The sequence below is a fragment of the Oxyura jamaicensis genome, chromosome 13 (genome assembly GCF_011077185.1).
Source record: "Oxyura jamaicensis isolate SHBP4307 breed ruddy duck chromosome 13, BPBGC_Ojam_1.0, whole genome shotgun sequence".
In the NCBI taxonomy this organism is placed as follows: Eukaryota; Metazoa; Chordata; class Aves; order Anseriformes; family Anatidae; genus Oxyura; species Oxyura jamaicensis.
Window position 1 is genome coordinate 19,344,538 of NC_048905.1, and position 23,580 is coordinate 19,368,117.

Sequence of the window (23,580 nt, forward strand, 5' to 3'; positions counted from 1 at the left end):
CAAAGGGCTTAAGGGTTGAGAGACTCAGAGTAGGGAGGTAGTAAAATTTATTGCCTATTACTAGCAAGCTAGAGAAGTGAGAAACAAAGGAAAGAAACCAAAAACACCTTCCCTCCATCCACCCTCCTCCACCTCCTCTCCCTGTGCGGCACAGGGAAAGGAGGGTTATGGTCAGTCTATAGCACTTTGTCTCCACCACTCCTTTACGTTCACTGTCTTCCCCTGCTCCAATGCGGAGTCTCCCATGGGATGCAGTCCTTCCTGAAGTGATTCTGCATGGGCTTCCCACAGGCAGCAGCTCTTCAAAAACTGCTCCAAATATGGGTCTGTACCACAGGGTCCATCCATCAGGAGCAAACTGCTCCAACATGGGTTCCCCATGGGTGGCAGCTCCTGCCAGGTCACCTGCCCCTGTGGGGAGGAGCACCTGCACCAGCTCCATGGGCTACAGGTCCAGCCTAGAAACTGCTCCGGCAGGGGTCCTCCACAGGCCACAGCCTCCTTCAGGGCAGATCTACCTGCTCCACCATGTTTTCCTCCACAGGCTGCAGTGTGGAAATCTGCTCCACCATGGGCTGCAGGGGGACAGCCTGCTCCACCATGGTCCTCACCACAGGCTGCAGGGGAACTTCTGTTCCGGCGTCTGGAACACCTCCTGCCTTCTTTCTTCACTGACCTTGGTGTCTGCAAGGCTCTCATTCCTCTCTCTCCCAGCTGCTGTTGAGCAGCAGTTTTTTTTATCCCCTTTCTTAAATACGCTGTCAAAGAGGCACAAACAACATCACTTACTGGCTTGGCTCTGGCCAGCAGTGGGGCCATTATCTAACGTGGGGCAGCTTCTGAATTCTTCTCACAGAAGCCACCCCTATGGACCCCCACTACCAAAACCTTGCCACGTAAAGCCACTACAGGTTGCTATTTGAAGGATATGCTCAGTGTGATTTGTTTGTTAACTAAAAACAAGTGGAATATTTAAATAGCCTCTTTGAAACAACGAATGACACAAATAGGGTCATCATATCGTAGTTGTTTTGTCCTATTTTCACTTTGCATCATCTCTTTCTGTTTGACATTTAGATGCTACAGTAAACTAACATAAAATGCCTCTATTTCTTTCTCCTCAGCTTCCAGTAAAAAGTGTGAAAGCCCGCCCTAGGAAGAAAGCTGCAGGATCTCTTGCTTCTGGAGAGTCATCCTAAGGAGACCTCCCCTCCCCAGCACCTATCTCTGTCCTAGGATTTGCCTGTCACTTTTGAGTGGAAACTTTTCCAAAGGGAGCTGAGATTGATGTACATAACAGATGCTGCTTAGTAGAGCTCATTCCAAGGCAAGGGGGAGGCTGGGATTCAGAACATGGAACAGAGGATACAGATCCTCAGGAATTTTCTCCTTTTCATCCCTCTCTTGGAGGGAACGCTAATATGTCTGTACATAACCTGTTGCTTTGGAATTCCCTCTGTATAATCCTAGTTGGGAAGAATCTTTACTGGGAGAACAGGCTAGGGTTAGAGACACCTGTTGAACTGGAAAAATAATTAGACACTGGAGTTCCACAGAGGTGTGTGGTTCCCTAGAATATCTTATCCTGCTCTGGGTATCCTGCAGCTGTGTGTTGTTAGAAGTGCCCACAACAATTCACCCTCTTTAAAAATGGACCATAGCTGTTATGTCCTTCCCCTTTCAGAAGGTGACTGTTGAGTGGTTTTGAACCTAAAGGACTGGCTCATGGGAGGAGTATGCCAGATTCTAGTTCCTAGTACTAGAAAACGAAGAGATTGGGTTTTATTTTATTTTATTTTTTCTGGAAGGTTAAGTGAGGAAATTGAAAAGCTGAGTTATGAAGAAAATGTGCTGCTATTTGCACATGTGAAAGAGTAGATACAGATATCCAGAGGAGGTAACTGTTGAGAAGGAAAGTTGGTCATCCATAAGATTTTGGTTGCTTTTGAAGCTGCTTTTGATTTCAGGTTCTGTTGTTCACTTTGATTCCTGTAAAAGCATGACAGTGAGAGGAGTCCCATGTAGTGGATAAAGGCATGGAGAGCGTTACTTTGCTATTTAATTGTTTAACTCCATGTCATCATGGTGCTTTTTAATACAGACAAATTCTTTCATTCTAGAAGATCTCTGGGGAAAATCTGGCTCATTAGTCTGCAAGCATACTTGAGAATTTCAGAAGCCCTTGTCTCTTAGCTTTAGGAGATCCACTACTCAGGGCACAAGAAATGAGAAATAGCTGATACATGAACTTCACTAGTTCTAGGATTCCATTTATGGATTATAAATTGTAGGGACCAGTGAACACTATTGTACTTTATCAATCTTCTTGCTTTATCCTACTCCAGCCCTTGCACAAATTTTCTCTGTGTGACCATTAGCCTTGTTTATCCATGCCCTGAGACCTGAGCAATATGCAACATTTGGGACGGAAGCACATTGTATGTGGAATATGTTTTGTGAGAGTGAAACTGCAGAAGAAATTTGCATGCATGCCATAGATTCTAATCCACTGAGTATTGGTAAGGGGAGATCCCCTGTACACATACCCATGGGAAACAAGTAGAATTCCTGTTGTGGAAACTTACAGTGCGGGAGCACCCTTATGGACATGACTGTCTGAATGAATACGTGGTGGTCTTAATCTTTACTGGAACTACAACTCTAGGTGCAGACACTCGTTTTCTCGTGTCTCTTGCTGTCACATTTCTGAAATTGCAGTGGATTTTTCACAAAGCTGAGTATTCTGTTGACAATGTATAGAAGCCCTACTGCAAGTAAGATTTCACAAATATTTCTGTCATAAAGAGTCGTCCTTCAAAAGTTTATAATGTTCAAGACTGGGACTGAAGTTTTTATTGTTTCCCATTGTCTTGGTGGCAAACTTATGAATTATTTCATTTTTAGGGGGGAAACAAATTGTTTGTTTCTACTTCTACTTGTAGCTTGTAAAATTCTAAATCTTGACCAACCGTATCAGACATACTTATCCTAAAGTATCCATAAATCCTTACCCAGGATCCAGTAGAAAACCTTTGATCTGACTCTGAGATTTGTGTTTTAAGAAAAAAAAAAAGGTTTTGTAGTTTTTGTAGTTTATTAACAATCATTGTATACATGTCTCGCTAGTACATGCAAAGACATGTACCAAAGCAAGAATTCTTTCTGTTTCCAATGGAAATTCCTCTTTCCACGAGGAACAAAAATCTTTGCTGAATATGTGAAAGATTCAGTCGTGATAAACTGTTTTACTAGGCTTTACTGAATTGAACAAAACAAAACCATTATTCTTTATACACTAAGTACTTCTGTGACCACATTTCTGGACTTTTTTGTTTGTTTGCCTTTTAAACTAAAAATCTCTGTAGCAAATTAATTAAATCATTGTCAGGGACTTGATTTGGAGGCCAAGGATGGGTTAGCCTGTCCTTATACTGATCTTCCTGCCCTTTCCTTGTGCATGCACTGTGATAGTCTTGGATTACTCAATTTTCATACAGTGACTTTCCAGAATGCTTTCTAGAATCAGTTCATTTGCAGGAACTCCTCCTGCTTTGAAGCATAAGAATTTCTGAAGACTCAGTTTGGGGATTTGGATTTGCCTTTGTTCTCCTGAAACAGACCCTGTACTAAGTATCTTTTACTCAGCATTGATGCTTGATGTTATTAGCCTGTGCGTAAGAACAGATCAATCTTGCCCTGACTTCTTGTATAGGGAAATTAAATGACTTTTGTTATAAGAGAGTCTGGAGTAGCCATGGACTCCATTGAGGGTGATATGAAGCTGATGATGTCAGGCAGCAGACCTTACCTAGAGCAAGAAAATGTCTTAGTACGGACGTTATTTTCTTCTAGTACGAGTGTGACCGTTACATTTTGCTCTGCTTGATCAAAGCCTCTGCAAATCTGCCACCACCCATGTGATCTTTCATTGAGTTCCTAGATGTAGTTCTGCTTTGGATGGCATGGTCTTGCATAGAAATTCTCTTGTTAATGAGAATGCTGAATGTGCTGTTTTGGTAAAATGCTTCTATCAGCTGTTCTGTGTTTTCAGCAGGAAATGCTGGAATGTAGTTTCCATCTAGTATTTTCTATGAGCTTAATTCTGCAGTGAGCAAATGGTTAAATCCATACCTAGCAGTAGAACCTACTGTGTTCAGTAAGCATTTATACCCCTTTCCAAATATGTCCAGGCACAAATCGAAGCACAGAAAAAAATCTACAGAACCCTGAATTTCCTGAAATCGATACTTTTGAGTTTTATTTCTCCTTTGCCATCTTAATCAGTAGGAGATATGTGCCTTAGAAGGAAAGTGGGATGATTATAGAACACACTGCTGGTTCTCTGGCTGCACAGAGCATTGTATCAAGGAGACTTGTTTGTTAACTGTGAAGTGGCAAGATATGCTTGAGAACAGCTGTTGAATTGAGTTGTTTTCCCATCTGTCTTCCAAACTTGCATGCAATGCTGGAAAGTATGGGTTATTGCCTAAAACACAAATCTGGAAAAAGGGGAAAAAATGCCCTTCTTTCTGATGGGGACATTGTATTGCCACGTGACTCTGCAGCTTCCTGGGGAGATGCTGAATCACATTGCTCTTTGTAACTGTTCAGTATTATAGGCTTTCATGCTTGACCCGTTACAAATTTGTAACTTGCCACCAGGCTGAATCATCTTGTGCTGCTCTCAGAGTTGCGCGGTGAAGTCAGATGTGTGGAAAAATATTCTGAAGCTATGCGATTTCATAGAATGTTTGAGGTTGGAAGAGGATCTCTGGAGCTCATCTGGTCCCACTGTTCTACTCAAGCAGGGCTACCTAGAGCTGGTTGCCCAGGAGTTCCTGTTGTATGTTGTCTGGAGCTTATTGAATTTAATGTTTAAGACCTGGTATATGTATAAATACATACACTGTACTGTATGGGGCTGTGTTTTAGTGTTAACTGAGGACAAAGGATTCCTGGTTACCTTTTATCTTGAATTTGGCACTATTAGAAGATGCTGCAAACACAACTCAGTTTTATGTTATTTGTTTTGTTTTGAAGCCTCTAGGCTTCAGAAGAGAAGAAATCTAAAGACATGTGCAGAGTAACTTTTGAGAACAATTGCTTTGAATTATAAATGAAGACAGTAAATTTCCACAGGAGCTAAGAAACTGTCCTGTGAGACAGGGTAGGGTGGAAATACTCCTGACTTTTTCTGAGTCTCAAGCTATACTTGTACTCTGCACCCTACAGATTAGAGCTTGGTTGTCATCTTATGGAACTTCTGTCTCTGTATTACCTTTCTAAACTGGGCTTGACCTACATGCACTTATTCTTGAACCTTTCATCACTTCAGAATAATAAAGTTTGAATTTTTCCTCAGTGGTCAGCTGATCTGTGGGGAGGATCTGATGAATTAAGCATCTCACAGCATTTTCTAGTTGCTGTGTTATGCTGAGGAAGCACCAGCAGGGAGCTCCAGAGGACAGATAAATCTGTGAAATTGAATGCACAAAGCCTGCATTTTTGGATGAACTAAATGCTGATCTTTGTTACACTCATATGCCAGCTATCTGTAGAATCCCAAAGCTCAGTGCCAGAACTGCTAGTTCAAGGAGTCAAAGTAATATGAAATGAAGAGAAACAGTGGCAAACACTTTTTCCTGCAATGTTGCAGGTAAATTTAGGTTTTAGGTGCTGCTTCTCCTAAAAATTTTTCTATAACCTCCTTGCAAGTAAACCATTACCTCCTTGCTCTGTTTCTCAGCTCGTATCCTTTCATTATCTGGCTATATTTCTTATGTTTTTATTATTATTATTATTATTAAGCAGAGGACTACCTCCATTTTGCCTACTATGAAGACATAAAAAAAAAAAAAAGCTTTATTTTTAAGAGCAGCTATTACCAGTAGCATAGTGTGATGCATTTGCCTTTTCTTGCAGCATATTCTCATTTTAAATAGGCTTACTGCACTGCACACCCTTTGGACAAGAGCATTCTGCATTTAACCAAATAACATTAGAGGTAACAGCAATGGAGGGCTGCAAAAATGAATGTACTCCTAATGACCAAGCCTGAGTCTTCTATAATATGCAACTGTCTGAGACTGTATCAAAAATATCTGCAGCAACAGTCAAAATGCATTGCTATACTGACTCATCAAAGATGGGAAATTTAGTCATTGTCTTTGCAGGAGCCTGGGGAAGAGAGCTGAGCTGAATGACAAGCATATAACCATAGGTAGTACTGTCAGAGTATGATTCATTGCGGTATTGTAGGAATAATTGCTTGGGTTCACATAAGTTAGTACCAGCATGAAGTAGCAAAATTCAACCTGCTGATTTACCTTGTTTCTTGTCCAAGAAGATTAGCCTGACACTTCCATGCAAATAAGCCATGTATATGTATCTACACTATATGGGTCCAAACAAAATGGGCAATTTCAGTATCTCTAAAGAAACATTTTATTCCCCTCCACATATTCAGCCAACCAAACAAAAACAAACAAAAAACAACAACAGTCTTTCTACATATTTTTATTGCTTTGGGAACAGTAGGGGAAGATGAGCTTTCTGCTTACTATCCAGAGTTTGGACAAAATACTGTACTGCCACACAGGAGATGGATCTAAAGCATGCCTATACTGTCAGGGGTGGGAGGTGAGTACTTCTCTTGGAGCTTTGTTGGAAACACCTCTTTGGCACACAAATTGTGTGTGTGTGTTTAAAACACATGTGAAAAATGTACCGAAATAGAGAGTAAAAAGAACTTTTGCTTATGTAGTTTTTATCTTCTTTGCTTGTAACTTGCACAACGTGATGAGGACTTTTGCCTCACCATGTAGAAGAATTGACAAGTGTAACTGGTTTGTAGTATCTATATTCCTGTTAGTGGATATCAGAATTACATAAATGAGCACTAAAGAATTTTTGCTATCTAGGTGACACACTTCAGAAGAGGAAAGTTAGACTGAAGGATGCACATCTTAATTCTATGTTAAAACTTTAGACAGAGAAATCTGTCTTGGACTGTAAGAACAGAATGATTACTCCCTGCCAAATTACTGGCTTTCATGTGTGAATGAAAGCTAGTACAACCACCTCTTTCAAATAGATGTTGTTTAGTTATTTAACAATATCTTGTCAACTGAAGTTACTATTTTACCAAACATCACCTTTTTGCATAGTGTCTTGCCTGTACATGCACTTGATTTCTAAGTGTGTGAATATTGTAGATTGGTTTTCATTAGAGTGCAAATGCTTTCAACTCAAAATTTTCAAAAATTCCCAGTGCAAGCAGAGCAAAAATGTTAAAAATTGATCTAATTTTATGGAACACCAGGGGAGTCTAGCCAAAAGGAGATCAGAGAGGACTTAGTTGAGAGAATACTCTTAATTTCTTGCTCTCCCTAGTTGATTCCAAGTGATTCTTAGAGCTTTCAGGAGCAGGGTGTAGGCAACACTGCAGAGTGCTGTAAGGCAAATTTCTGTTCACAGTGCAGATCAGCACCCACCACGCTATGCTGCCAAGCTTTACCAGGAATCTTGAGTTAATGCTGGTCACTACATCTCAGTAGGAAAGTGTAGGAACAGAGGATTCTATTGGAAGATTACAAAGTCAGAAAAGTGATTGTGTGAAGATAAAACTAAGAGAACTGCAGCAACTTACCTTGAAGAATGATGACAAAAATCTGCAAGGATTTTCAATAGGGAATTAAACTAGTCAGTTTACAATCAGTAAAACAACAAAAAATAGCAGGATTCAGTTAATAAATGGAAAATATGTCAGTGATGTATGTATTGTCTTTCTTTGATAACCTATATTACAATTGCTTCACATAGTTCCAGATTTTACAGGTTATGTAAAAGTTTTATATTTAAGGAAACTAAGTTTTTATCTTAAGTGATGCTTAGTGACTTACCAAAAAGGAAGCAAGTTGAAATTTTTTGATTACTTTCTAAAATTAGAACTGTACAGATCCTCAAATCTAGTTTTGTATTCATGCTGCTGTCTTTTGTGGAAAACACTGAGCTGATGGACTCCTCATTTGTGATTCCTCTGTTTATATTATTTCTGAAATGTAGTGAATGTCACATAGAGATAATTTAAACCTCTATTTTGAATTCACGTCTAAATTCAGGCATGCCAAGCTATGTATGAGCTAACGTTGGTTGAATGAGAGAAAATGGAGAAGCTGAGTCAGATCTAGCCAGGCAAAAGTGGCTGAAAGACCTTCCTTGAAGTGCACAAACTAAAGACTATATAATAATGCTTGTTTCTGATTCAACATTTTCATGACGAAGTTCCAGTTAGCATAGTGCTGATCTAAAGGCACTTAATTCACAGTTGTGCATTGCTTTTTGTCCACCAGAGGGTGTAATACAACATAAAAATCACTGAAAGTGAGAGAGCAGACGCTTGCCTGATAATAGCTGAATTGTGACTGGTTGAATGTTTATTTCCTCTGAGAGTAAACAACCTACTTTGAAAGAGAGAGAAGAGGGAAAACTTCAAACACACACCAACAAATGGGGCTCTAGTGGAGAAATATGAAGTATTACTGCAGTTAGCCCCTATTCAAAAAGGCCATTTAAGCTTACTGGGCTTTTCAGTTTAAATATTTTCTAGTGTGGCTTATGGAGCCAACACCATTAGAGAATAACTGCCTTCAAATCTTTTAATTATCCATGCAAACAATTTTCCAGCTGCATGAAGCAGCCCTGTAAATGGTAGTGTTTGTGGCTAATTTTGCTGCTTTTGCAATTAAACAATTTTTGTGTGTGCATGTATTTCAGTAGTGTTACCTTAAATTGTACTTTGGATTCTGTAGTATTTCCTGTAGAATTTCCTGGTAAGAATGCGTAGCTTCTATCAATTGGATCTACGTTCTGTGAAAATAGAACTAACTTTAATCTAAAAATACAGATGAATCTGATGGTTACTATGGTAACTTGTGACCATGGCAACAGAGAGAGGTAGTACTCTGAAGAATTGATTTTTTTTTTTTCTTTTAAGACAACAAGCTAACTGATAGTACAAGTATGTCAGGGAAAAGATTTACTTTTTTATTAACCATATAGGATCATATGAATACAAGGGATTTTGGCAGCGTCTCCCTTAAGATCCTCATAGAAAAGCTGATGTACAATGAGCTGGGTCAGCAGATGGTGAAGTGGATTGAAAACTGGCTGAATGACCAAGCCCAGAGGGTGGTGATTGGTACAAAATCTAGTTGGAGGCCAGTAACAAGTGGAGTATCCTGGGAACAATACTGAGTCGAGTTCTAATAATTTCCTCATTAATGATCTGGGTGATGGGGCAGAGTGTACCCTCAGCAAGTCTGCAGATGCCACAAAACTGCTCCCAATGGCTGATACACCAGTGGGTTGTACAAGAAGCAGCAGGAGGTGTATAGGATGTTTGATATTCCATCTTGAAATATATAGAAATCCTAGGTGCATAGCAAGACCGCCTGCAATTCCTTTTGATATTAAGAAAGAGGTCTCGTCTGCTGAAGAAAGGTCAAAGACATCAGGAAGTTACTGTAGGAAAGAGGAAAAGGTTAGAACATGGTTAAAGACTTCTTGTTGTCAAACATGTAACATAGTTTTGGTATGTTTCTGTTCACTTTTTCCATCATAGGATCAGAGTTAAATGACGTAGTGCCTTCAGACCAGTGCTAAGTTTCAGCTATGTACTATGAATTGCCTTGGAGCAGTGCAGACCCCAAGAGCCTGTATAGTATTAGAGGAAGCTGTAACAATTTAAAGACTGATTACAATAAATAGTAATATATTATTGAAGGAAGTGGGAATGGGCTCTCATGACTAAATCTTGTATGTAGCAGGTGACTTTCTATGCCAGCATAGAGATAATGTAGATACTCTATACTAGCAACAGTTAGTGTAACCTTTATAGGAAAATGTGCTGGATATGAATTTAGTCAAAGCCACATCAGAGTTTTTCAAGCTTTCTCATTTTCCTAGGTATTGTTGGGGAATCTGGAAACTGAATGGAAATTACAGTATTGCAGTTATCACTTGCTAATTGTGAAGAGCTTGAAATAAATAGAATCCAAGTTTAATGTAAAAGCCAGCTTTTGTAAGTCAGCTGTTGTTACTTCTGTATTTGCCCCAGGAATACTGTAGCTAATCAGCGGAGCCACTATGGTGATCTAAGGCCATTACTCCGGGAAAGGGGGGAGAGGTGTCCTGGTTTCATTTAGGGAACCGCAACAGAGGGGGGATGCCAGGCCAAACTGAATTGGATCTGCTTGTCCAGTCTTCTGCCTCTGGTACTGCTCACTCCATGTAATGACCAGCGGGCAGTGTGGAAATTACACGCGTTGGAAAAACCTGTTCCTGACGCTGTTGTCTTCTTACCCGTCTTACCCTCCTTTGGGAGGAGGAGTTTTTTGAATTCCATCATTAATTTTTTGTAAAGCTGTAAAAAGTTTGCTTACATGTTACAATGCAATGACTTAAATGTAGAAACTCTAAGGCATCACAGTCTTGTGTTGTGCTTGCTCTGTTACCCAGACTCTTTCAAGTTTTTTTCTTTTTTAAGAAATTCTCTCTTGTTTAAAGAAAAAAAATAATAATAATCTATTATATTTTCAATATCTTGCTCTTTTGCTTTCACTTACTTTCTCCTGTTTCACGGGACCTGTTGTTTTCCTTCCTTTTCACAGAGCATGGCACATGTTTTTTTGTTGTAGATTTGCTTTCATTCCACGGGGCGGCAACTAGCTGACAATTTGGTTATTCCAATAGAAGCAGCTTTCCCAGCCAAGTCCCCCTCTCTGGCATAAGGGTCATGAATCTGTCAACTCATAATTTCTGTTGGGGTTCAGAACAGTTGAACCCCTTCTGTTGAGCCTTCACAACAGCTCACTATATTGTATTTGTTCCGGCTGTATCAATTTGCTGGAGACTGTTGTAGCTGACAAGACAAAAAGGCATCATCAAAGGCTAAATTTTGAATCTTGCTTATTGATATTGGTGTTCCAAGCATAACTGAGTACAAGTATATGTTGTTCTAATAAATGTTTTGGGAAATATTAATTGAAATCTCTGCCTGATATTAGAAAAGGTTACAGATTTATAGATTTATGAATTGCAGGTATGACTTTTTGTTCTTTGCTACTGAGCTTACCTAGTTTCTTTTTTCTCTACCCCTGGTTTATTCTTATGCTTGTGGATATTTTCTTTAAAAGGCTTATGTTTTGTTATGTTCTCAAACTGTTGCACTAAATTGTTTGAATTTATCTCCATGCCTTTCATTTGTGTTTAGTTTTCTGCCTTCTCTATTGTTGAATGAAGATATGAAAATTGATGCAAAGCCCTACATTTTCTGCCTCTAAAAATCAAGGCAATTCTTAACAATCTGGTTTGTCCTGGCTTTGTTTCCTCATTTATAAGTTGCCTGTCAATAATTAAGTTGTGTCCACTTTCCACCTGTTAACTGAGGACTTGGGTTCAAAACACAACTATGTATGTTGGGTGGCCTTTTTGCTCACAGTAGAATAAAGTACTATTATTGATACAGGCCTAAGAGACCTACCTACATTGCAACTGCAAATAAATTCAGGAGGGACTTGGGGGGGGGGGGATTCTTATGCTCAAAGTTAGAGAGTGGTGAATATTATGTGCAGAGCCTGTGCAGAAGCATGAATTATTAGTCAAACACTACATAGCTTGAACACCCACGTATGAAATATTAGACTAGTGAGGAAGTTGCAGTCCTACAGTACAGGTGGCAAGAACTTAACCAACTTACTGAAATGCCTGTGGTGCTAAAAAAAAAAAAAAAAAAAAAAAAAAAAAAAGGCACAGAAGGTATGTGAAATGAATGGGTAGGGGTGCAGAAGGGTCATTGGGAATAATTTCCGGTGGTTGTCATCAATAGTTGGTCCTCTACCAGCTGTGCTAGTGTGTAAAGTGGGCAGACAGGGCTAGCAGTTACAGTGACTGGGATAAGAGAGGAATTCAGTTAGCAGGATTCTACTGGCATCTTTCTACTTGATGCTTTGGGTAGTACTGAGATTTTGAGCTGAGGGACTGTGGTCTGCAGCTAGAACTTAATAACAGCAGTAACCAACTCTCATTTTCAGCTGAAATTCAGCCAGCCTGCTCCCCCACACCTCTAACACACACACATTTTCTTTGGGACTGTGTGTAAGTGGATCCTTTCCCTCCTTGCTGTTTTTTTTTTTTTTTTTTTTTTTCCTTGACTGTGTTATGAAAGTCAGACCTACTAGCCTTCTGCCTGCATGGATATCTTCATGAAGGAGGCAAATTTGCTGCTGCTTCTGTTTTAGTCAGCTCAGAGCTGACATTCCCAGCCCTATCATCAAGAAGCTGAAATGTGTATGTAATAAATAGGTCATGTTTGCCTCTATTTCCGGGCATATTCAAAATTATGTGTTTATTTTGCTCTTTGTGTCTGTGACATTTCATACCCCTGCTTTTCCCAGAGAACAAGTGGATTATTCATGTATTCATTGTACACTCAAATATGGTGTAACACCATGACCTATATACACAATGATTACAGATGCAGTTAATGAGCTGCACTGATTTGGATTCTGAATTGCATTCCTTCTACTGTATTTGTTAGAACAGTGGTAGCTCTTGCATTTCAATGTTCTCTTCTGGGCTTGTGGGCTCAAATGTAAAGTACTACTGAACTTCATGGTTGTAGGTAATAGTTTAGAGATGATTGGCAGGCATCTTATTCTGCTAGCACAGAAATTGAAATAATCTTTGTGGATCCCAGAGATTATTACCTGGTCACGAACGTTCATCCTGGTGAGAGTACAAATACCTGTCCTGAGCAGGCATACTCTTTTCTACTAGATGGAGAGGGGATAATCTGTCTTCTTACAAGTATCTAGAAACTATTAGAATTTTCTGAATCATTAATGTCACTTGGCTATGCAAGAGATCAATGTGAAAATAAGGATGCAAATAAATGAAGGGAATTGAGTATGATGTACTTGTGCTTCTGCCATTTGATTTGACGTATAAAACCAGACATTTATACTGGGCCATGCTACAAGTGATGACAAATGAAACACTAAGTTTCATTTTAGAAGTTCTTAATCCACTGGTTATAAGTGGTATTATCAGGGGTATAACAGTATATAGATGTTCTCTTTTCAGCCTTAGATGTATATATTCAATGCATTAATTGTTATGTTTCATATAATTGTGTCTAGCCATTTGGCTGCTTTTTCTGATCTGTTTTGGTTTGGTTGTGTGCACTTCGTGAGAAGGTTTTCATGGATGGCATTAAATGGGTAAAGGCCCTTTTGAAATGGGTACATATAAAGAATCAGAGATTCTTCAGAAGAGATGAAGAATTGTTTCAGGGAATACCTGTTCAAACCATCCAAGCAGTTCTTGTGCATGTTTGTGTGTTAGTGAAATGAAGGTGAAGGAGGTCAAAACTTCCAATTACTTAGCATCAGATAAATACTGTTCTAAGCTCCAATAAAGCTGGAACGGTGAAATCTGAAACAAATGCAGCTTTTTAGTTAAAACTTTATTCTCTTAATGAGAATAAATCCTTCAGTACATAAACTAAATAACTGTGATTATACATATTAAAATGCTTTTTCTGATAGACAGTAGAGGAGCAGTATGATTCCCGTAGGAATGCAAACATGTTGTTGCTATGGAGCTTCTGCCATCATCATAGTTAACAACACTGCAAAAGCTACCCGTACTCAGCTTGCAGTAGAGAAAAAAATAAATAAAATCATAACTGTATTTCTACCGAATTTATTAAAAATATGTTCTAGCAGTGAAGTAGGAGAAACTGTCCTATCAATGTAATTCAGTTCGTTTTCAAAAAGTGAGCTAACTTGTATGCCAGGGTTTATGGTAAATTTCCATGCAGTAAAAGAGCAAAAGCCAGAAGCAGGGAAAGATGTTACCAATCAGCATGTAGGTGAAATCAAGTAAATGATTAAGAGGAACACACATTAGTTGAGGAAAGTCATTGCACACACACATTCATGTCTGTGACAGAAGAAAACACCCACCCTGAAGAAGCAACTCAAAGGAAGTTTTTAAGCACAAACAGAAACTACGAAAAACAAACAAGTAACAAAAACAAACAAATGATAACTGACCTGTTTAGAACTAATCAAAGTAGAAGTAAGAAATAATTGAATATATAGGTTAGATTAAATATTTTTTTAATCCTAGATTGACGCTCTTATTCTTGTAGTGCTGGGGAGCCAAGCATCTCAGATGGATTTGTGGATATAGAAGGTGGTATTTCACTAAACTTTATATAACTAGTCCTTTACATGTCTTCTCATAAAATCTCATTTGAATTTTGGGCATTCTGCCTGAATCCTTTTTTGTGCAGAACTGTTCAGTAACAGTAACAAACACAGTCTCCTTAAAAGTAGAATGCCCATTTCCTTGTGTGTGAGATTATACAAAAGAAAACCACATACAGTGATTTTTTGTTGCTGCTGTGATACATGTCAGATACGGATTTAACAGTTTTTTTGCTGTTCTTTCCATGTCATTAAAAATATTATTTCTTCTAGTAAGAACAGTACTTTCAACTTTTTTTTTTTTGCTTGTTATAATTCAGTTCTTGCCTTGATTTTCCTTTAGCTCTCTGATGATGTCATCCTGCATGCCTGAAATCAAAATGAATTTAGTTGTTAGATATAGTAATTCCCATGGTTTTGTATCCATGTTCAACAGCTTTTACACTGCACCTCAACGTGCATTATTTGTGGATTTGATATATGATTCACTAATGACTCTGAAATGTATCAGGTTTTTGAGGTATTCTACTCGACAACTTTTCAACAACACTTCTCTTACATTTGTAGGTCTTTCTCAACGTAAGTGCTATATCCAGATTTTTAATTTTCTGAGATACAATTAAATGTGATCAAAGTTCTCAGTAAAAATAAGTATTGCTCTGTTACTTTCCTTCTGAAATTGAGTGTGAGGGATCTTAAAGTACATAATTCCATGTCATATCAAGTATGCATAAAATGCATTTATCCCAGCATTTCCGGAAATTTTACTTTGTGACTAAATTTTTTAAATTTAAAATTAAATAAAATTAATTATAAACCTATTTTTAAATAAATTAATTATAATTATAAATTAATTATAAATATAAATATAATTAAAATTAATTAAATTAAAAAAATTCTCTGTGACTAAAATTTAAACAAAAGTACCATGTCTTCCACAGTCTCTTTGAGGATACTGATGACCTTTTCCCTGCAGTAGATGCTGTCAGTTTCTTCTCTGCATTCAACACAGACAAATGACTTTGGCTCCCCTCCACTCTAGTTACTTTAATAAATATGTTTATATCTGTTGCTTAAAATAATAATAATAATACATCTAATTTGGGAAGAATGTTTGTATGGTCTTTGGCTGCTGCTTACCCAGAGATCACATTATTTCTTTTGTCTTTGTCCCTATTCTGTTTTGCTTTTAATTGGAAAATAACTTGTAGCAGAATCACATATGCACAGAACAGGTTAGTGGGGACAGTTTCTGGATTTTGAGAGGTATGATGAGACATTTCTTGTTGGTCTTTTCCATTGAATACCACTTACTTTGTAGTGATTGACTTAGGCTAGTTTCCCAAATTCTGCAGTATTTTGAAAAACAAAATTAAGCCATGTTCTTATAGTCTAATTCTAATGAGAATTCCACTTCTTTCATATGTGTTTTACCTGTTACTAGCCCTGTTTTAAATACAGTCTTTCCTTGATCTCTGTTCTTTCATAGGACTATCAGAAGGAATAAATCTCATCAAACTGACCTTGCAGAGATTTTAATTGCATGCTCCTTTAGCTTGGGTGCTACTCATCAAAATTTGTAAAGGTTGCAACTACTTTAAAGTTATTTTTTTATAACTGTAGGAAAAAAAAAAAATAACCATGGGTGATACATTTCGTGCTGCCCTTTGAAAATGCAGTTACCACTTTCTAGTGAGCTGCACAGCACATGCTGTGCTGCAAAATTTTCATCGTTCCCCTTATTATTGCACACAAAGTAATTATTTTTAGTTTAGCTTGACAGACTGATGAAAGGAGACCATTTGAGAAGTGAGGCGGGCAGAAGTTTTGTAGAATTTCCCAGCAGCTCTGCACTGAATCATCAAGTCCCAAGAGCACAGAGGCATTCCACAGAAATGTCATGCAGGCCTTCTGGCATATTAATCAGGAAGCAGCAATGAGCTCCCACTTTCAGACAGGTTGATTCTAGAGTTCTTGCTCAGATTGGGATCAAAACTGTTAGCATCCAGTGATAGGACTGTTCAAGCAAACCCAGGATTAAGATAAGAATACAATCCAGACTTAGGTTATTTCAGCCATGGGGAGGAGAGAAGCCTTGCCTCTGGTGATTTGTTTGTAGTGTGTTTTAGTTGTATTACAATCACACTTCTTTCCTCAGCTTTTACAAGTTGGACTCAGTAAAACATGTAAGTCTACCACTATTCTCACATCTATAAGACCTGTTCTATACAGACACTGATTTTTAACTTACAGTAGATTTAGTCATTGATTTTGCTTTTAATATCCAAAGGTCATTTTTTCCTTCATATTTTCTTTAAAACAAGACCTATGTTTTATTTTGAAATTTTCAGCATAGATCAATATTGAGAAATAAATAAAAGGTAAATAATATACATTCATGAGCAATAACCTGCTAAAATGAAGAGATGGAGATCAGGTAGCTAAACTGGCTATAATAAAATTTTCAAAGCACTTAAAATGTTATTGAAAGCAAAATAATAATAATAATGCTGTTTATATGCTATTAAAAACAACAACAACAACAAAGTTGAATAGCTATAAATAAGTCTTGGGAAATACAAATGTGAAAATTAACAGAGTGAACACTCTAGAGCCACATTGCATTTCATCCTGTGCTATTACTTAAAAAGTACAAAGGGAGATGCTGTTAAACTCTTATATAATATGCGAATGAATTCCTCTTTACTCTGGGAATAAGAAAAAGTGAATTTAGCTCCCTTTGTTGCAACAACCAAAGGTTGTTCCTAAAACATTGGAGTTTTAAAACGTTATAATTGCTAACCTATGGAATGAATTACTGAAAAACATCTAAAATTGAAGGGGTTTTCACTTTTCAATTTAAATATTTGATTAGTTTTATGGCATACATGATTATTCATAGGTAAAAAATTATGGTAAATAATAAAGTAAAAAGATCCCAGGAAAAGGAATCACTCCTTCGCTCCCTTCTCTACTCACCTGCAAATTACAGGAGCTCAAGAAGCAATATTACCTAGTTGCTGCAGTCCCAGAAAAAGCAGGCCCAGCAAGCATTTAGGACTCCACAGAGGCATAACCAACATGCACATACCTGCATAACCTTCATGCTCCACTAGTACATAATGTAGCATTTGCCCAAAGCACATATAGATTCAAGCAAGAGCAAGTACAAGAGAACTATGAGGTCACCACAAGTGGCAGCAGTCTGGTTGTTTCCTGGAGATTATGGCAGAGGGCATAATACTGTTTTCTGTCCCACACCCCACCAGGAACCGGAAATGGCACAGTGTTAACTGAGGCGAGTGAGAAATTTCAGGACAAATATTCAGTATAATTTTGATAAAGTGTAGCTACAGTGTCCTATGCTATGAATCTTTCTTGCCTCAGACAATAATAACTTGTAAATCAAAGCATCAGAAATACATCTCTAGCAGTTTTTTTCCATAATGGCAAAGTGCCTTGAATCTTCCTTTCACCAGCTTTATAATTACAATGGACAATTACAATTGTCTGGGTTTCAGAAATTAAACTCTTTATTGCTTGCTTTCCAAACTGCACAGATAGAATTTCACCATCTCTTCAGTGGCTGGAGCTCTGGATTGTCTGACTTCAACTTGGTCCTGATATAGTGGTAAACAATGCTACTTCTATTGCAGTTATAAAAAGACAAATGGAAACTTTAAAGGTATGGGGCTAATCTACATGTGCTAAAATAACCAAAATAACATTTTTCCTTGGCTTCAACCTTTGGAAAGAGACCAAGGCAACGATAACAAGAAAGAAAAGATAATGACCCCATTTTCGTGGGTCATTAATGACTCAAAAGAGCAGAGTAGAAAGGGATATTCACCTCCCTCAACCTGCTGGTCATGCTTCTTTTGATGTAGTTCAGGTGATTGGCTTTCTTGTCTGCAAGTGCACACTGCCGGCTCATACTCAGTTTTTCACCCACCAGTACCCTTAAATCCTTTTCCACAGTGCTGCTTTGTCTTTAGTGAAAAAAACTATGTTGGCTTCATGTCACCAGTCATCTCTCTGTTCTCTGTGTGCTTAACTCAGTTTCCAGGAAGATCTGTTCCATGATTTTGCCAGGCATAGTGATGAGAATGACTGCCCTGTAGTTCCCCAGATCTTTTCTTCTTTTTTTTTTTTTTTTTAAAAAAAAAAAAAAAAAAAAAAAAAAAAAAAAAAAAAAACTGGGGGGGAGTCAGGCTGGTCAATCAGTCCTTTTGTCCATACTGTGCTCTGTATATGCAATATGAAATAATGATTTATTTATTTATTTTTAACTGCAAGACTAATATTAATCTAAAACATTCTTACACTATTATAATAAATTCCTTATGCTACTGAAGAATATAGATGTACTATTTCAGTACAGCTTAAATTTAGCACTAGGCAACACTACCCATATCATTATGTATTGGAGACGGATGTTGCATCCAGTATTCTCTGACGGTTATCCAAAGCAGTTCACAGATGAATTTGAAAGTCTTGTGCTATCAAAGAGTAATATGTTGCTATCTGAAGAGAAAAACTTATATGAAACCATACTGAATGTAAAGGGAAGCATATTTTATTAGCAGAAACAGCTTTGGGGAATATTTAGCAAAGTATTTTTTATAAAATAAAATATCTGGAGAATTTAGAATATGTTAAAATCAAGAGGTAATGATTGCCTCTCTTAACTAAGAATAGCGTTTAGGACTGCTACAGGTGTAAATTTAATTCAAAGTAGCTGTGCTTGAAAGTAGTTACCTGCTTTTTGTTTTTGAGAATAGATATAGAGCTAACTGACCAAGTGTTCACGTTGCCAAGTGCAAATATGCAAAGACAGGTATATTTTAAAGATTTGCAAGAAAATGAGCTTGAAAATAAACATCAGTTAAATGTCACACATAATTAAATGTATGATCATATATGAGTAAAATATAAAAACCTTTGCTAGAGATATTTTTAAATCTTCCTAAAAGATAGGAAAAGACTTATATTTCCCGCAAGTATGTAGCACAGTTTGTATTAATTGTGTTCCTGCACTATATTATTCTCTCTTTTTTTTTTTTTTCCTGAATCTTCATAAGACAAAATTGTGACAAATTTAAAAACAGCAGCATAATAAAAATAGAAATGGCATGGCAGGGACCTGATTCCTTCCCTATAATAGGGGAGGAGAAATGTGCTGCATTTCCAGAGTTTAAGATGCCGACTATTGACGTACTTTTTTAAGGACTACCAAAGTCCTCCTCACCTTTCCCTTCCCCTTCTCCAATGCATTAAACTCTTGAAGTTGCCTTTGGAAAAAAAAAAAAAAAAAAAAAAAAAATTGGGGGAGAGAGAAAGACGTAAAAGCAGAAACAAAGATTTTGTGCTTCTTAGACTGGAAAATGTGATTTTTGTCACTTCAGTGGCTTTTGCTGGAGTTATGTAGTGCAGAAAACATGTTTCCAAGCAGAAGAAAATTGGCAGCATTCCTTTGTGCTTTAGGGGAATTTGGAATCAGCTTGAGCCCTTTCTACACTGAAGATCCCAATGATTTTTTTAAAAACCCATGCAAAATACTGAAAATACTAGATGTTTTTTTTCTTCAGAAAAGGAGGATGAATATGAGACTAAGAAATGCCCACCAAAATAACACTTCATTTGGCAAAAAAGGGGGAAGGGGAGGGGAAATAGACAGAGTAATACTGAGATTTCGGTTAGATAGTGCCCAAGGAATCATTGCTGCTCCTGTCCCTTTTCAGATGCTGTTCCCTTCAATATTACAACTGCTACTTTGCTTTACAGCACTGTAAATACATAGAGAAATAAGCTCATGGGGTGGGGAGGGAAGCTCTCCGCGGTGATATAGAAAAATTCTTACATAGCTTTGGTAGGCCTGCGGCATTACACTTTTTTCCTTTTTCTCTGTGCTAATGGATATGAAAAGTCTGGTGCCAATCTGTGTTTATAAAACATCTGAGAGCCAGAAGGAACTTCAATGATAATGTTATCTGACCTACCTGATAAATACAGGTAAATAGAGCATCTGAACTGGAACTAGCTTATAGTTTTTAGAGAAAAAATCTATTTGTTGCTCTTAAGAGCAACAAAGAAAGGCAAATGAATGTAGAAACAAGAAGGGGTTATGCCAATATCTGTTTTACATACAGGAAGTGTAATTTCTCGTAGGAAACAAGTCAGAATGCTATGTGCAGTATACAGTAACAACAGAAATTTCTTATTGGCCTTTACATTTGAAGATACTGGTTTGAAATTTCTGTAATAATGGAGAAGGATTGTCTTTTTGCTTCTTCTTAAAGCCCCCATTTAAAAAATGGGGCTGGGAGATTGTAGCCTGAGTGTCCATGACACAGAAGAGTGGTTAATCACAGATGGGATCCTCAGTCTTGGTGGTAATTAACAATACAACACAATGTGTAATTTTTAACTCTATCTTGAAGGGAAAATTATTTTCCCTTAAAATACTGGTCCTTGTGATCTAAGATAATAATTATAATCACAATGCCTGTGGAACAAAGCTGCTTCTCTAATGCAAGCAGTATTTCTTGCCTTTCGTTCACTGAGAGGAACAGGCATTGTCTGATTACAGTAGGTCTGTGGACTTGCACATCAAAGAGAAAAGAGAAAGCAATGTTCATTGGTCATGATAGTTCAGAAGTTCTTAGTGAAAGCATCTGCATTTTTGTCCAGATTTGTCACTTCCAAACCACCACATGTTTGAGAGAATTATGTTCAGGTTGTTTGTGCATGCCCGCCTGTACACTTAACATGTGTTCACCTCTTTAGTTATGCCTTTTCTATCAGAGGAAATGAGGAAATAGGAAACTGTACAAGTGAAGTGTACTTTAAGCTATTTAGCATTTCTTTCTGAGGCTGCCATTCTGCCATGAAAATTCTAGGCTTACCTCAAATTGCTGGAGAGGCTTCCATAATCTAAAGGATTTTGGGGGAAGAAAAAAAAAAAAAAAAAAAATCAATTTCTGTATTCCATAACTCCATAATTAATTATTCAGGCTTTTTCCTTTTTCTATCCCCCCAAACTAACCCTGGTTCCACCTTACTGATAATGACCTTGCTCTACAGGACTACCAACTAAAGGAGCTCTACAGGTGCAAGACTGATATCCTTTGGGTCCTAAATGTGGCTGTACAATTTTCTTCAGAGAGGAGCTGTGAAGATAAGGTTTCTAGGCTCAGAAAATTCTTTTCTCAGTGGCTTTGAGGAACTTTGAAGTTTCTATCCATGGTGGAGAAAAGGTCAAATGAATTGATTGCAACCAGCATTTATTTCAGCTATTAAAAATAAAAAAATAATAATAAAAAAAATCATTAAATTAACAAATGCAGAATTATGAATATTGTTAGTGAGGGAAATTGTACATAATGTATACTGCTTTCAGCTCCAATATATGTAGTTGAGCATAATGCATTCTAAAAGTCTCTGAAAATCATGTGCTTGCAATTAGTATTAAAATTTACTCTTATCAAAAGAGTAGAGGGAATTAGTCTTTTTTAATTTTTGTGGCAGATGACATGGGTGGTGAAGTCAACGCTATACATCATTATGCTGAATCGGTTCTATACAAATAAACAGCATTTTATACTAAATTTATTCCCTAAGTGCAATGTACCCACAGTCACTACAAGCAGAGAGTCTAGATCAAGTGCACAAAAAATATTCTTCCTTTAAAATTTCTTCCTTTTACCAGGTCTCTTTCTTTTTTATTGGATCACGTGAGCATTGTCCTTTGCTCTCCTTTTCCAGCTCTGTAACATGCATCATGTGTATTGGATGTACATCTTTGTGTAAGAGGGCAACACAGCATGGATCTGTCCTTGGATCTAACCAAGGACTGTATGGTCAGTCTATAATATCCCTGCCATCTTTCTTGCAATGATGTTACTTGACAGTGCACATCTGTGTGAGGGACTACAAATACATCTCAGTAGCATGAACTAGAGGTGGAGAAAGGCTCTGTATACTGGCCAATGTAACAGATTGCCCTTTTCTAAGTTTTAACTGTGAGCCAATAGTCTCCAAAGAAAACTTCCCCTGGGTACAGGACAGTAAACGTCAGCTCAAGCAGCTTAACTTGCATTTAATGAGATTCAGTTCCTCAGGTAGCAGTGAGATCGTTTGCTGACATCATGACAGGGTTGTCATGGTTACAAAAAGAGCAGCTGCTAAATACAAAGTATCAGATGAAAATGGGGAAAATCAATGTCTGAGAAGAAAAGATGATTTGGAGGCTAGGGAGAAATAAAGGGAGTTGGGAAGACAATTAGGGAAATAAGCAGGAAATAAAAGCAAAAGAAAAGAAAGTTCAAAGGTAGATGCTTAGAGATGGATGATCCAGGAACAAAGCAATTGGGAACATGACATACTTATGTTTGTAATTAATGAAAAACCTTCAAAGAAAAGTCTCAAAACAATACTCCCTAACATAAGTCCACTTCATCTTTTCTCTTGGTAGCTTTGCACATTATCATTCTAGGACAGAATCAACTGTTGTAGAGGAAGGTATGTCCTGATACTGAAGGGTGGAAACTTTTTCCCTGAGATAGTACCAGCTGGTGGCATAGGTGAAAAACAGTGCTTAATGCACAAAATGGGAAGTAATTTGCATAGAGCACTCCCAACTGTGACATCTCCTGTTGTCAACACTGTGGCCAAGCTCCTTTCAAAATCACCATTTTTCAAGATGAAAATACATAGCCTCTATGCAGTGTACCCCATTTTGAGAAGGTAAGAGAGTTAGATAGCCTTTTGTTGTTTAAGCTGGTGAAAGTAAATTCAACCTTTTGTTCTGATATAAAGCAATGAAAAGATTATTTGAAATAATAAAAGGATTGTGATGTGAATTAATATCATGGTAATTCCCTGAACAAGTGGTTGGAATCTTCAATTAATTCCTGCAGCAGGATGGGAGAGCAGTTTCCATGGATACTATGCCAGAAGCAGCTTTGGCACTCATTGGAAATGTAAACTTAGTTTTGCTACAGCTTGCTTCCTAAGGAGGGTTTTGTTGTTATTTTGTTAGAGTTTGTTTGGTGTTTTGTTTGTTTGTTTGTGGTTTTGTTTTCAGTGTTCTATTCTGTTTTTTTTTTTTTTTTTTTTACAGGTGCAAACAGACATATGAGGAATGGGTTGCAAATAAAAAAGTATGATCCCCTTATCTAGAAAACTGAGTAAAATAAACGCAAAAGACTTGCACGTTTCTAAGTTACAATTAGGAGTAAAACAAACTATATTGAAACTAGGGGAGAGAAGAGTCTGTAGCTTACTGAATTTCTGACAGTTACTTATG

General features: G+C 37.5%; 1 protein-coding gene across 4 annotated transcripts in view; it reads left to right on the plus strand.

The window, feature by feature from the left end:
- Positions 1-23,580, plus strand: part of REEP2 (receptor accessory protein 2) — a 42,363-nt gene that overhangs the window by 12,239 nt on the left and 6,544 nt on the right. For 3 of the 4 annotated variants that reach the window (XM_035338252.1, XM_035338255.1, XM_035338254.1), the window contains one exon: positions 1,125-10,561. The exons of the other annotated variant lie outside the window; for it this stretch is intronic. In XM_035338252.1, the coding sequence (XP_035194143.1) occupies positions 1,125-1,199 (75 nt within the window). In that variant the 3' untranslated portion in view covers positions 1,200-10,561. Of the gene's footprint in view, positions 1-1,124; positions 10,562-23,580 lie in introns of those variants that run through there. 4 annotated transcript variants of the gene reach the window in all.